Source organism: Pelobates fuscus, chromosome 4 (genome assembly GCF_036172605.1).
Source record: "Pelobates fuscus isolate aPelFus1 chromosome 4, aPelFus1.pri, whole genome shotgun sequence".
Classification (NCBI taxonomy): Eukaryota; Metazoa; Chordata; class Amphibia; order Anura; family Pelobatidae; genus Pelobates; species Pelobates fuscus.
This window is the reverse complement of record NC_086320.1, coordinates 230,547,267-230,562,655: the sequence shown is the minus strand read 5'-3', so window position 1 is coordinate 230,562,655 and position 15,389 is coordinate 230,547,267. Positions and strand designations below refer to the sequence as shown.

General features: G+C 40.5%; 1 protein-coding gene across 1 annotated transcript in view; it reads left to right on the top strand.

The window, feature by feature from the left end:
* ATPSCKMT (ATP synthase c subunit lysine N-methyltransferase) overlaps positions 1–13,531 on the top strand; it is a 52,693-nt gene extending 39,162 nt beyond the window's left edge. Inside the window, exon 5 of the mRNA XM_063451937.1 lies at positions 12,978–13,531. Within this exon, the coding sequence (XP_063308007.1) occupies positions 12,978–13,184 (207 nt within the window). The 3' untranslated portion in view covers positions 13,185–13,531. The remainder of the gene's footprint in view (positions 1–12,977) is intronic.
* The last annotated feature ends 1,858 nt before the right edge of the window (positions 13,532–15,389 follow it).

Genomic DNA, 15,389 nt, shown 5'->3' with positions numbered 1-15,389 from the left:
AAAGAAAAATGTATTCCTACTTACCATCATTTTCTTTTCCTGATCATAGGCCATGGCAGCACAAAGTTACTGATACCTTCTGTTCTAATTAATTTTGTGTCTAATTAGGCATAGGGAGGGACTACCCATTATTGTGTTGCCATGGCCTATGAACAGGAAAAGAAAATTACAGTAAGTAGGAATACATTTTATATATATATATATATATATATATATATATATATGTGTGTGTATATATATCTTATTGCTTCAGACCTGAGGAAGAGAGGAAAACTCTTGTCTTTCAAATATTATGTTAGTCCAATAAAAAAGGTATTATTGCATACTGCAACACTGTGGTATTTTGCCATCTTACTGGACTAACACGGCTAATCCAATCTACACTCACTCTCTCTCTCTCTCTCTCTCTCTCTCTCTCTATATATATATATATATATATGTGTATTATAATATGTACACCACTAGCCACTAACCTTTGGAGAGTGAAAATCTAAAACTGGCGAGTAGAAATTTAGAAATTCACTCCTGGTATATGTAACGGTAGTCACCATCACTGGGGATGAAAGACAGACACCATATGTAGATCCCCAGATTCTTTTTGTGTTTTGGTCACCCTGTCCCCATTATTGGTGCAGGGTATTCTGAATGTATTGCTTGTATGTGCCTCTATGCATGCACTTTTATAACTTTATTCATTTGAAGTATTTTTTTTTTATTTTTTTTTTAGTACTTAGCGATTGAGAACTTGAGGGAATTACCCTAGACGGAGTATAAGCATAGAACACCCATGAAAGTGTTTACAGGAGATTTAGGGTCTAGCGACTAGGGACACCCTTGCCACAGACCTCTGGTAACCCTAGAGAGGTGGATTTAATTGGTTATATCTCTATTACTTATCGCTCTGTATATACCCTTATTTTATATATTTTTTCCTGTGTGCTTTTTTCTCACCATTTAGCATATCTCTCACTATTCTTTTTACGTTTTAGTTTTTGCTTCTGGAAGATCACACTAGGCTCTGTCGTAACCAGTGCTGTATATACTTCCATGAGAGCTTAAACACATAAATGGGGAGATTGTTACATCTTCAGTTAGTTCTCGTACTGCCAATCCATAACCGTTTGAAACTAGTGTGGTATGCTTTATTATTGACTATCTATTATTGAGCATCTCACTCAGGGCTGTCCCCCCTCCTATCAGGCTACACTGTTGAATTTGTCCTAGTACTTTTTAGAGTTGCTAATAAAGTTCTTTTGTTATTTATTATTATTTTCTCCTTTAGGATCTTAGTGGAGTGGATTGGAAATGTAACCTTGTGGTCACTTTCTATTCAAGTGACACCTTTGGTTCTCTACTATTTATTGTATTCCCTAGGGTTATCCCCTACTTTTCCAGTCTAGGTGACCTTTTTTTGTGGGTTACGTACAGGATGAGGGTGTTACATTAAACCCTTATCCTTGACCACTCCCCTTCTTTTCTTTCATATTCCTTGATGAAGCTATGCCAGCTTTGCTTGATGCCAGAATTTAATGGATTTTTGTGATCATTTCTCACTATTATTAATTATTATTTAGAATGTATTTATTTACTTGTTTGGCAGGCCGAACATACAAAATTTTTATGAGAAGTCTGCTGTTTGCTATATAGATCTTTTTACTTGTATAATTCCCCACTTAATAATGGGCCAAGTATCGTATATACTCGAGTATAAGTCGAGTTTTTCAGCACATTTTTTGTGCTGAAAAACCCCAACTCGACTTATACTCGAGTCACTGTCTGTATTATAGCAATTTACATTGCCATAATACAGACTGGGGGCTGGCAGAGAGCTCTTACCTCTCCTGCAGCTCCTGTCAGCTCCCTTCTCCTCCGCGCCGGTCCGGTCAGCACCTCTGTCAGCTCCCAGTGTAAGTCTCGCGAGAGCTGCGGGGTCATAGTGCGGCTGCGAGACTTACACTGGGACTTGCAGAGAGAGCTGACTGGACCGGCGCGGAGGAAAAGGGAGCTGACAGGAGCTGCAGGAGAGGTAAGTGCTTCCTGCCAGCCCCCCCTCCACTGAACTGCCAATGCCACTGGTCCACCAAGGAGTGAGAGCCCCCCTCCCTGCCATGTATCAAGGAGGGAGGGGGGACGAATAAGAGAAATATATATAAAATTTTACAATAAAAAAATAAAAAAAAATTAAAAAAATAATAATAATAAAACAAACAAATGAATATTAAAAAATAATAATAAAAAAGGCACCCCCCCACCAAGGCTCTGCATCACACTCTGCATCACACACATACACACACTGCATTCATACACACACACTGCACTCATACACACACACTGCACTCATACACACACACTGCACTCATACACACACACTGCACTCATACACACACACTGAATTCATACTCACACACCATATTCATACACACACACACTGCATTCATACACACGCTGCATTCATACACACACTGCACTCATACACACACTGCACTCATACACACACACTGCACTCATACACACACACTGAATTCATACACACACACTGCATTCATACACACACACACTGCATTCATACACACCCTGCATTCATACACACACGCTGCATTCATACACACACACTGCATTCATACACACACACTGCACTTATACACACACACTGCACTCATACACACACACTGCATTCATACACAAACACTGCACTCATACACACACTGCATTCATACAGACACACTGCACTCATACACACACTGCATTCATACACACACACTAAACCCATACAAACACTGCATTCATACACACACACTGCGCTCACACACACACTGCATTCATACACACACACACACCGCATTCATACACACACACACTGCACTCATACACACACACACTGCACTCATACACACACTGCACTCATACACACACACTCTGCACTCATACACACACACTCTGCACTCATACACACACACACTGCACTTATACACACACACACTGCATTCATACACACACACTGCATTCATTATATACACACACTGTAAATAAATATTCCACTAATATAATTTTTTTAGGATCTAATTTTATTTAGAAATTTGCCAGTAGCTTCTGCATTTCCCACCCTAGTCTTATACTCGAGTCAATACGTTTTCCCAGTTTTTTGGGGTAAAATTAGGGGCCCCGGCTTATATTCGGGTCGGCTTATACTCGAGTATATACGGTATGTGTTTTATATCAATAAGAATTTATGTATTCCTTTTCCATTGAACAATATAATCTTAGTTTGAAAGATTGTCTCCTGTTACTTACACTTTTCTATGTAGTTCTGCTTCAAGGGGCACATTAAATCTGCTTAAAGCCATGAACCATATGCTTCATTGAATTCCATAATAAAAGTCTTTGAACTATCAGAGGCTGTTGACTGGTTTTATTACTGTCATAGCAGACACACAATAACTTTATAGCAGGTAAAAAAAAGTCTAATAACATTTAGTAGGCCTTGTGAGTATTAAAATACAGAGTACAGTCAACCATATCATACTTTCAGAAAATTTTCATGCATTTAAATAAAGTTTTTGAACATTTACCAATACCGCGTGCTAAAAATGAAAATAGGAACCTTTATAAAGGCATGCCATTGAATACGATTAGTTTCTCAGTTAGGTGAGAACAAGTGCTGGAATGAAAGAGAATTTAAGTAAGGTAACAGTCCTTGGTATTAAAGCGTCACTGTCACGCTGAACTTACCTTTTCTCAACAAGTGGGGTACATAGTGTGTCTTTACAGCCCCCACCCGTGCCATGCGAGTGGGTGCTATTAAACCAAAAGGGGGAGTTTGTGTGTCCCCGCCCCAGACGCCACACATTATTGGCAGACGAAGGGCTTAAATGATAATAGTGGAAACCATTGTTTCCCTCAGCCCCCAACCATTAGTGGCGGGTGGAGCCCTAAGTGATATCGGAGGGACCTATTGTCTCCCCCCTAGCCCCCATCCACCAAAGCACGTTGGGGGCTTATTGTAAAAAAGCCCCTAGACACCCTCCCTAGTGATTTCGGGTCCCTAGACCCTAGTCACGCTCCCAATAAACAAATGCCCTACCTATCCCACTCACCCTGACAATAGTGGGGCAGTAAACTAAATACCTGAAAAATAAAACATTAATACTAACAATTAGATGTTGTTTTTTTTTTCTATCATCTTTTTTCAGTTTTAAAAAAGGCCAAATAAAATTGCATAATGTCGAGTTGAACTATTAAAATAAAAAAGAGCCAATTGCAAACAAAAAGACAGAAAAAAAAAATCCAGACAAAATATTCATTTTATCTTGAGGCTGAAAAATGACGGAAGACTGACAGGTAATTCTGAACATTTACCTGTCAGAGCTCTCTGATTGGTTGGCTTAAGCCAATAGGTCCCCCCCTTTATCACTTAGGTCCATCTTCACCCGGCAAGGGCTTGGCGCAGACTGAGCTTTTCAGGGCAGGGAAAGGCTTATAAAGCCTTCCCATGTTATGCAATTTGGCTCAGAGCGCTCTGGTTGGTTGGCTACTTATCAGAGTGCTCAGATAGGTAAATCTTGAGACTGAAGAATGATGGAAGGCTGACAGGTAAGTCTCAAGATTTACCTGTCAGAACTCTCTGATTGGTTGGCTTAAGCCAATAGATCCCCCCCTTTATCACTTAGGTCCCGACCCACCACTAATGGGTGGGTGCCGGTGGGGGGACAATAGGTTTCCCTCATTATTATTTAGGGGCCCCACCTCCCACTTCTGTATGGGGGTTAGGAGGATACAATAGGTTTCTCCCCACTATTACTTATGGCCCCCACCCACCCCTAATGGGTGGGGTTGAGGGAGGACAATAGGTCCCTCCTTTACTACTTAGGGCCCTCACCCGCTAGTAATGAAGGGTATGCAAGATGTCCCCTCCCCTCCTTATCACTTAGGGACCCCACCCGCTGCTAATGACTGAGGGCTGGTGAAGGGACAGTAGGTTCCCCCCATTGTCACTTAAGCCCCCACCCTCTACCAATAGGTGGGGACTGGGGGAGGACAATTGGTCCCCCACACTATTACTGTGGGCTTCCACCCGCCTCTCATGAAAGGAGACTTGGTTGGGATCCCCATTATCATTTAGAGCCCTAAACTGGGGGGGACACTGGAGAGGCTGGATTCCCCTTTTAGTTTAGTAGCCCATGGGGCATGGGTGGGGCTAGAGGGAGACACCATGCCTTCCCCTGTTTAACTAATTCTGGGGGTATAGGGGACCTCTGTTAGGTCCCCCTTTATTGGATGGGGGGGGGGGTCAAATTCTTCCCGTCCATCTGGATGTAGGGACAATCAACGATCTAAAAGCACGATTCCCTTTTGAATGGCGCAAAACCTCGATATCCTATTTGGGGGTAAAAATAGCCTGTTCCCACAAGCAAATTATTCAGGAAAATAATGAAACAGTTTTAACCAATATTTTGGCCTTAATATTCCCAATATAAGGAACTATTATAAGGCAACAATTTTGGCTCAAGGCCTAGACATTATTACAAACAGATCCAAGCCAGTATGGCTTAACTTGGAAGCAAAGTGTGCAAACACTCGATCTTTATCTGATAACCTTTGGTCTAGGAACATCCCAACGTCATCGACTATGCTCACAACCACTAGATTTTTACTGAAGTCTTGGTTATCGGGGAGCTCACTGTTATGCCCTCAATCGGAATTACTGTTTGTAGCACCACTACGAGCCCTCTCAGCTATCTCACCAGATTTGCCAGTACACCACTGGGTGTCAAGAGGATTAACTCATGTACATTTATTGTTTACTCGTACGGGATTGATCCCCTTTCCGGATCTTCAACAAACCTTCGAACTAACTACACGAGATTTGGTTTTATATTTACGGGTGAAACCTCTCTTACAATCCAGATCAATAGAATATATTGACCCCTCCTCATTAAGCACTGTGGGACATATATGCTACACTCATAAAACGAATCCAACCTCCTCAAAATTCCTATCACTTTGTTATCTACTACTATCACTGAATAGGAATATCGACAAATTGCCTTACAGGCTTCGTTGGGAAGAGGAATTGGGTACCAATTTCCATAGTTCTAACTGGGATAAAGCCGTTAGGTTTACCAAACAATCCTCTAAGTGCGTTACCCACTGGGAAGCTTACTTCAAAGTACTAATGAGATGGTATATGACTCCAGAAAGACTCAGCAATATCTATCCGGATGTATCTATGCTCTGTTGGAGATGTAACACTCAGAAAGGCACATTGCAACATGTATTTTGGGGTTGTACAATTCTTCAAAATTATTGGCTTCAAGTTCAACGCCTCATAGCATTAGTAAGTGGCCAAACATTACCGCTCTCACCAGCATACTACATTCTCCATCTAATCCCAGACCTAGGTACACTCCCCTCACGAGCAGTGGTGCTAAACATTCTCTTGGCGGCAAAGACCAGCATTGCCGCTCACTGGAAAAGCACAGTCTGTCCCACCATACAGGAGGTAATCAAAAGGGTCAATAGCACCTACATGCATGAAAGAGAATGGGCAAAGAGAGGTGATATGTCGAAATTCCTTACTTTATGGAAAGATTGGGATACAAATGTGAACACCAACTAAGAATACTAACCTGATTGTGTTATAAAATATAGTATGCATTGACCTCTCCTCCCCTATGCTTACCCCCTCTTTAGGTTCCTTTATTCCTGTCCCCTCTGCATCCCCCGTTATTTCATTATTTATATGCGGACAATTTATATATCCGTAAGGAAGATAACACCAAACCTACACAACTCTCACAAGGGTTGGTTTAATCTCAAGCATAGCAGAGATTTTAGGCATCCACATTAAGCCGTCCGACAGAGGCACAGTGGTTGGAATATGTACAGATGATTTCTGTACAGATATTTTACGTTATAAATGCAATGTGTTACTTGCCCATCAAAACTGCGGGCCAATCTACACGACCAAGAGCATGTATACCGTTTGCTCTTTACACAAACGCTTAACACTGATTTTATTATTTTTACTGCCGACTTGTATGTGTCATTATGTTTTTATGCTTTCCATGTACGAAACTGTGCGTACTCACCTTGTTTAAGTACTTTACGCATGACTCCTTTAATTGGATGATTGTATAGTTTATTAAATGATATCAATTGAACCGTGTATAACTCTGTATAATTCTGTGATATTGGATGCATCTGATACCTCTGTAATCCCTCCCCTTTTCCTTTCTGTACCCCATGGATTCTTTTGTTTGTTAAATCTTCAATAAAAAAAAATAAGACATTGAAGAAAAAAAAAATAGTTCGAGCAAGAGGAGTTGCAGCACCTCCTCCAGCGTTGTGGCCTGGCAGCCCTGTATCCAGTTTTGGGCTGCCCGATACATCCTAAAGGCCCATTTGGTGTAGGAGTCTCGGCCCCCTTTCCGTAATGCCCGAAACATTTTCCTGTAAGTCTCTGGGGTCACGGCATACCTGGCCAGCAGAATGTCCTTTACCCTGGCGTAGTCATGTATGGCTGTATCAGGAACTGCTCGGTATGCCTATGCTGCTCGGCCTGTGAGCTTGCTGCTTAAAATCGCTGCCCATTGCTCCGATTCCAGACCCTCCAAAGTGCATTGACGCTCAAAATCTTGTAAATAAGCGTTAATTTCCATCTCTCCGTCCGAAAAACTTTTAAATGCAGCATAATTAATTTTTCTCCGCTGCCCTCCATTTATAGATCCCGTTAAGAGTTAAGCGTTGTCTCCTTGGATCAAGCTCGCTTGTTGTGCTCTGCGTTCTGCGTTCACTTGTGCCAGGACTTGCGTCGCCATCTTAGGTGTGGGATTTGGCCCATATAGATTTAGCCTCCACATCACCTTCTGTTGGAATTCTGCTTCCTCCCGGCTGACATTCGCCATGCTGCTGGTTTGGTCGCCCTCCATCAGTTCCGCTATGAGGGTAGCTCTCTTTTTGTTGCTTGCCACCTGACCTCTGGCTTCCAGTAGATCCTTTAGCGTAGTCCTTTTTAGTTTCTCGTACTGCTGGGCCATTCACCAGTTGTCTTTCCGTGTTCCATTCAATCCCGTCGCTTGCCACCAGTTGTTAAGACCTGCAGTGGTTATGGTACTGCGGTCTTCTATTCCTTTCCCAACAGCTGAGCCGAAGTGATTATAGCTACAGCAGGGAGTAGTTAGTTTAGTTCCAGACACTCGACGACCAAGTCCCGCTGACTCCCCTCGTGCGAACAAGATGGCCGCCGTTTTCTTTTCCACATGGCGTTCGGCTATACGAACAGCGGCCACCCAGGGAACACTTAATCGACGGTACTTTTGAACTTAACAAGCCAGGAGGGTGGTCGGTGTTCGTTAGTTTCAAACTGCCGAACTAATAACCAATATTTATACAGCAAAATGGAGAAAATACACGAATATAGAAGAAAATGTCGAAATAAAGTCAATTTTCTTCACAATTAGGGATTATTCTAGCCTTGGTGAAAGATTAATCTAAATTTTATTAAAGGCAGGAGGTGAATATTTCCCATACTGCTGACTTTGCGTCCCTCCCTGGGTTTTTTTATTTCATGGTCTTGTGGGGATTTGTGATTTTTGTTTATTGTTCTTTCTGTTTTTTTTAAATTTATTTTGTCTGCATGTTTTGTCTCTGGCGTTTACCTGTTTTGGTTAATATGCTTACAGTGCGTAATCCTGTATTTTTTGATTTAGCATGAAATTCTGCCTTTGCAGTTTATTTTCACAACGTTTTCTTTCTCTTTGCAGTTTATTTGGGGCTTCTTCTGGTTCAGTTGGTTCTTGTTTGGTTGTATGTGATTATTGACTTATTCTGCTTGGAATTCCTGCTCTCCTGCTCGACCTCAATGAAAGAGGAAGTGGGAGGGTCTGCTTGAGAGTATTATATTACTGTTCTTTTTTCTGATTGGTTGTTTTCTGGAAGTTATGTTAACTATTTCTTTGCTGTTGGAGGTTTTTAATAAAGACGGTAATGCAAATATTTGCCTCCCGGCTTTAATAAAATTTAGATTATTCCTTCACCAAGGCTAGAATAATCCCTAGTTCTTTACCAGACTCCGTCAACCACTGAATGTGGCTAATTGGAGTTATGTTCTACATAAGCTGTTTATCAACTTGATTCCTCATTGTCCTATTACATCAGATGTGAATTTCAACTTCCTCCAGCCTTTGCCAGAATCACTAAGAATGATATAAGTTGTAGTCCAGCAGGTGCAGCAAACAGGTGGGAAGAGGGAGGTGTTACGCTATTCAGGCACTAGGACACTGTTGTGTTTGTATTCCTAACACTATAGTGTTCCTTTAACTTCTCATGCTGATCATGACAAGGAACGGATGTGAAGGAATTTATTATATTTTGTTTTGCATGACAGCGCAATGCAAATGAAAACCTGTAAATCTATAGGTACATGATTGGATACATACATACATGACTACATAAAAGTGTATCAATTAAACTGTTAATAGTTATCGACTGATTCCTCTCTTGCAACTGTCACTAGTCTAATACTATCCTTACCTTTTGTGTCACTTTACCCCACTCCCTCTAGCATGTAAGCTCATTGAGCAGGGCCCTCAACCCCTCTGTTCCTGTGTGTCCAACTTGTCTGGTTACAACTACATGTCTGTTCGTCCACCCATTGTAAAGTGCTGCGGAATTTGTTGGAGCTATATAAATAATAACATAATGATGACTAGAGAAATAAAGGGTGTAAGATAGAAATAAGTTCATACATTTTATTTTCTTGACTGATGGCCTATTATGTGCAGTTTTGCATTTGTTTACATTACAAGGACTATGAATAATTAAAAAGCATAAATCTTTATTATAGAATGTTTGACATCTCAGAAACCGACTCATTGCTCCATTGGTATTTTATATGAATTATAAATAATTCTGATGATTAAATATTTATTGAACAAGCAAGGCACCTGGGTTGTGCTTGTGTGATAACATTAAAACATAATTCTTGGAAATTAAGTTTTTCTGCAGTTGGTTGTTATGCGTTACAGAAGAATTGGAAATATGCCATGAACAATAATATTTATCTTTTAACCCTTTCATTACAGAGTTCTTTTTGAATATTTTTGTAATGTTTATTAAAAATGCAAGACACATTGACAGCAAATTAAATTACCTAAGCCTGGTAAGCTCTGTAGTTGTAATGAAAGAAAATGGTAAATACTGGTGTTTACTTGAAAGCTGTAAAATGATAAAGTGTTTTTCCTTATGTGTAGAAGAAGAAAAATAATTCCCTAAAACCAGACTCATGGTTTTCTCATGGCCTTGCACAATACTATTGCTATAGCTTTTGCCCTGAGATAAACACACCGCCCCTCAATTCTTCCAACCTTGCATTCTTTCCTTGCATTAACATTTGGGGCCAGGATGATGTCTCTCTGCTGGGTGAGAATCAGCATTGAAGTAAATGGGGAGGTAACATAGTTTATTTTTTCTTTTTAACCAACATTCAATATTTTTTTTTGCTTTATATTTTAAGCACTGATTTTGTAATAGCAGGGACGTGGAATATGTATCTCCCGATGTTATTTTTGGCACAGGTCAAGCAGTGTTTCTACCCTTTAGCCCTGCCACAAGCACGCAGCAGGGTTGACAGTGGGAGGGTGATTAGTACGGTGAAAGGTCTTGCAGCCATAGTCTAAAGCCAGCTAGAAGCCGCAGTAGACAACCAGGCATGGGGAGGTACGAGGAGCTTCAGCCGCTACTCACAATAAACAGAACTGATGGCTACAAGGATATAACTTGTCATATCCTTGCGGCTGACACTCTGTGCATGGAGGAAATGGAAGTGAAGGGGACAAGCTGCAGAAAAATGCAGGACTATGAAGACTGTTGGTAATATGAAAGATGTAATGGCATTGTACACAGCATGTGGGTCAGATATACTCGGATCATCCACAACATTAAAACCACTGATATGTGAAGTCAATAACATTAATTATATTGTTACAATATCAAAGTGGTGGACTATATTAGGCAGCAGGTGAAAAGTCAGTTCTTACATTTCATTTGTTGGAAGCAGGCAAAAAGGGAAAGCAAAAAGATCTGAGTGACTTTGACATATAGGGCCATATAGTGATGGCTAGACAAATGTGTCAGAGCATCTCCAAAGCGGCAAATCTTGTGGGGTGTTTCAGGTATGGAGTAGTTAGTACCTACCAAAAGTAGTGCAAAAAAGGATAACCGGTAAACCAGCGTCAGGGTTATGGGTGCCAAAAGCTCATGGATGCACGTGGGGAATAAAGGCTTGCCTGTCTAGTCCGATCACACGGTTTTGAAACACTAATATTTATTTTCAGCAAAGTCTCCCGAGTATAACAGGTTTTATGGTGTTTTCAAAAGTTACAGAGTCAAATATAAGGCTTGCATTTCTGTTTTTTCACATTGAAATTTGCCAGATTGGTCACCTTGCCTTTGAGACCGTATGGTAGTCCAGGATTGAGAATTACCCCCACGATGGCACACCATTTGCAAAAGTAGACAACCCAAGGTATTGCAAGTGGGGTATGCCCAATCTTTTTTAGTAGCCACTTAGTCACAAACACTGGCCAAAATTTGCATTCAAATAATTATTTTGCATTTTTCACACACAAACAAATATTAACACTAACTTTGGCCAGGGTTTGTGACTAAGTGGCTATTAAAAAAGACTAGACATACCCCATTTGAAATACCTTGGGTTGTCTACTATTGCAAATGGTATGTCATCATGGGGTTTTTTTATTCCTGAGCTACTAAACGGTCTCAAAGGCAACGTAACCAATCTGGCGAATTTCTTTGTGAAAAAACTGAAAAATTTAACATGCTATATTTGACCCTGTAACTTCCCAAAACACCATAAAACCTGTATATAGGGGGTATTGTTTTACACATGAGACATTGCTGAATACAAATATGTGTATTTTATTGCAGTAAAAGCAAACCGTATTATGACATTCACAGTTAGAATGTCACATAGAACTAAAACATTTTTTTTACATTTGTATTTTCTCCCATTGTTTAATATTTTATTCATAATAAATTGTCTTTCATACCTAAATATTTGATGTTAAATAAAATCCCTGTTTCCCCTGAATAAAATGATATATAATAAGTGTGGGTGCACATAATATGAAAGAGGCGAATTACACCTGAACAGACATATAGCGCAAATTCAAGTTTTTGTTTAAGTTTTGTTTTGATCACAACGTGTACATTTGGCTCGGTCCTTAAGGGGTTAAAGGGTTAAAAAAAGAAAAACTCTTCATTACTGTTTTTATACACCAATGAATTGGACTCAACTATGTATATCATTCACAGTAATTGTGAGTGGCCGAGAGGCTTGGGGGTACGTAGAGCTACTGTCCTCATTCCCTAGAAATCCCCAAACTCCAAGTGCTTTTGCATTAGGCCAAGCAGTAATAGGTAGCAATGACAGGCTGGGAGCAACAGTTGTTCGCTCTCTGCCTATCACTGATGCCGATCAATGGTTTGCGTTGTTATGGTAATGTGGATATACATTCTGCCCTAGCTATACCACCAGTGTGGTGGAGTAGCCACAGCTTCCCAGAAATCCTTATTTATTGTTAGAGTTTAATATTGACCAATAGCATGAAACCAGGAAATTTCTGGCACCATAACCACTTAATTGATATGAAGGTGTGAAGAGCATACATTTTAAATGGGGGAGTCCCTCTTACTTAATTCACCACTGACTGGGGCACAAAGTTGATTTCAGCAGTTCCTTGCTTCTTAGATTTAGTATGATAGTTATAAATCTGTTTTTTTTTGTTTTGTTTGTTTTTTAATTATCATTATTATTATTATTTTTTTTAGTAAAAAATAATGTATTAGATTAGAACCATTGTTTCTCTTAGCTATTTTATCTCATTTGAAGTAATGCAAGTGGAGAGATGAAATGTGAACTTTCAGATAAACAATGCTGCTTTATTTTGTTTCTACAGATGCCTCAGTTAGAAAAGAAGCTTGAGATGGAACTGGATGAATGTGCCAGAGTAATAGCTTGCCGATTTCCCTTTCCTCATTGGATTCCAAAGCATGTCTCTGGTGAAGGTGTAGACACTGTTTGGACATATGAATTGGATACATTAAAGAAATACAAGGAGTCAAGATCAGTTGACCAAAATCAAATCCCTTCTGATTTAGTATAAAGGAACATTAAGTTTTACATAAATCGATTGAGAACAATAGAAATGCTTATAATTTGCCTTGCTAATCAAAAGAGTTCAAAGATTTATAAAGGCCAAACATGCTATTGTGTTACTAGGTACCAATTATTGAGAGAATTTCTATTGTTTTCCATGGAGACTGATACTTATGCAGCACTTTGCATCAGAATAGTATCCATTTCTGTCTTGATAAATGTCCCTTTTTGTGTTTTATGTGAAGACAAACTGATACTTAAATATGTATGGTTTTGTTTTGCATATCATTGTATAAAGTCTGTAATAAATATTATGAATATTTGTTTTGTCTGTTATTTAACGTTTATCTTTAATTCAAGTCTTGCATTTTCTAACCCTAAAAATTAAGTATTTACTATTAAAAGTATACCATTGATACAGCTTTTTTTTAAGCATGAGAGCAGCAACTAAAACTGAATTGCTTTACTGCTTTACTGGGTTATTTTGCAGGATTTCTCAGATGGCTAATTTTAAAAATGATAAAATAGATCACGTGCCATTTTTTCCCCAGAAAAAAATATGTGGTCAAGAACAATGGCAATGCAGAGCAGAGATGATGCCTCTCTGTTACTGCAAGCATCACATACCATTAAAACCACTGACAGTTGAAGAGAATAACATTGATTATATTGTTACAATGCCACCTACCAAGGGGTGGGATGTATTAGGTGGCAAGTTAACAGACAGATAATGATTTTTATCATGATTTTTATGTGTTGGAAGCTTAAAAAAGGGGCAGGAAAAAAGAAATCCAAGTTACTTTGACAAGGGCCAAATAGTGATGGTTAGACAGCTGTGTCAGAGCATCTCCTAAACGGCAAGTCTTGTGGTTTGTTCCTGGTTTGCAGTGGATAGTACCTACCAAACGTTGGGCAAGAAAGGACAAATGGTGAACGAGTGTCAGAGTCATGGGTGCTCAAGGCTCATTGATGCACATGGGAAGCAAGGGCTTGCCCGTCTAGTCCGATCACACAGAAGAGCTACTGTAGCTCAAATTGCTGAAAACGTAATGCTGGCCAAAATAGAAAAGTGAGAATGCACAGTACATTGCAGTTTGGTGAGTAGCCGCAGACCAGTCAAAGGGCTTATGATGACCCCTGCCCACCTCTGAAAGTGCTTTCAATGTAGACGTGAGCATCAAAACTGGACCATGGAGCACTGGAAGAAAGTTGCCTGGTCTGTTTAATCACGTTTTTTTTTTTTATAGATCAGGTGAATGGCTGGGCGTGTGTGCGTCTTGTACCTAGGGACGAGATGGCAACAGGATGCACTATGGGAAGAAGGCAGGCTGGCGGAGGCAGTGTTATGCACTGGGCTATGTCCTGCTGGGAGACCTTGGGTCCTGGCATTCATGTGAATGTGACAGAGATAGTTGCAGCCCTTTATGGCAATGGTATTTCCCTGATGACAGTGGCCTCTTTCAGCAGGATAATGCACCCTGCCACATTGCAAAAATTGTTCAGGGATGGTTTGAGGAACAGTACAAAGAGTTCAAGGTGTTGCCATGGCCTCCATATTTCCCATATCCCAATCCGATTGAGCATATGTGGGATGTGCTGGAACAACAAATCTGATTCATAGAGGCCCCAGTGTCACATGTTCATCCTCACCTTGTGGTATCTTTAACGGCAAATGCCTTTCTGGCATTAACGGAGGTTCTACTCAGCAGCCCTGTGCTGGTGTATCTGACTCCTGTGGCATTTTGGGGGACACCGGCTGCTGGGAATCCATTCCCATTTGTAGCCCCACGCCTGCCCACGGTATTGGCGACTAAAGCGTGCGTGTGACGTCGTGCAAAGGACGCGCACACAAGTTTTGGGGTCAAAGGCCGGGTACGGTCAATCGGATCTGAAGGAGACTTATTTAAACTCCTTTTTCTTTTCCCTCATTGCCCTGTCTTGGTTTCCTTTAGTGGTTGTCCGAGAGTGTGTTCCTGAGCGTTTATTTCTGGTTATTGACTTTGGCTTCGTTTGACTTATATTGACCCTGTATTCTGGTACCCTTGACTTTTGGCTTTCCCTCATCGTTGTGTCTCATTCTGTGTCCCCGACCTCGGCAAGTATTCTGTCTATTCGCTGGTACGTTAAGTCCGGCCATTCTAAGGCCCGGTAAGACGTTACCTTTAGTCTTAGGTATGATACAGTTCAACTAGTAATCCTGACACCTAGTTCA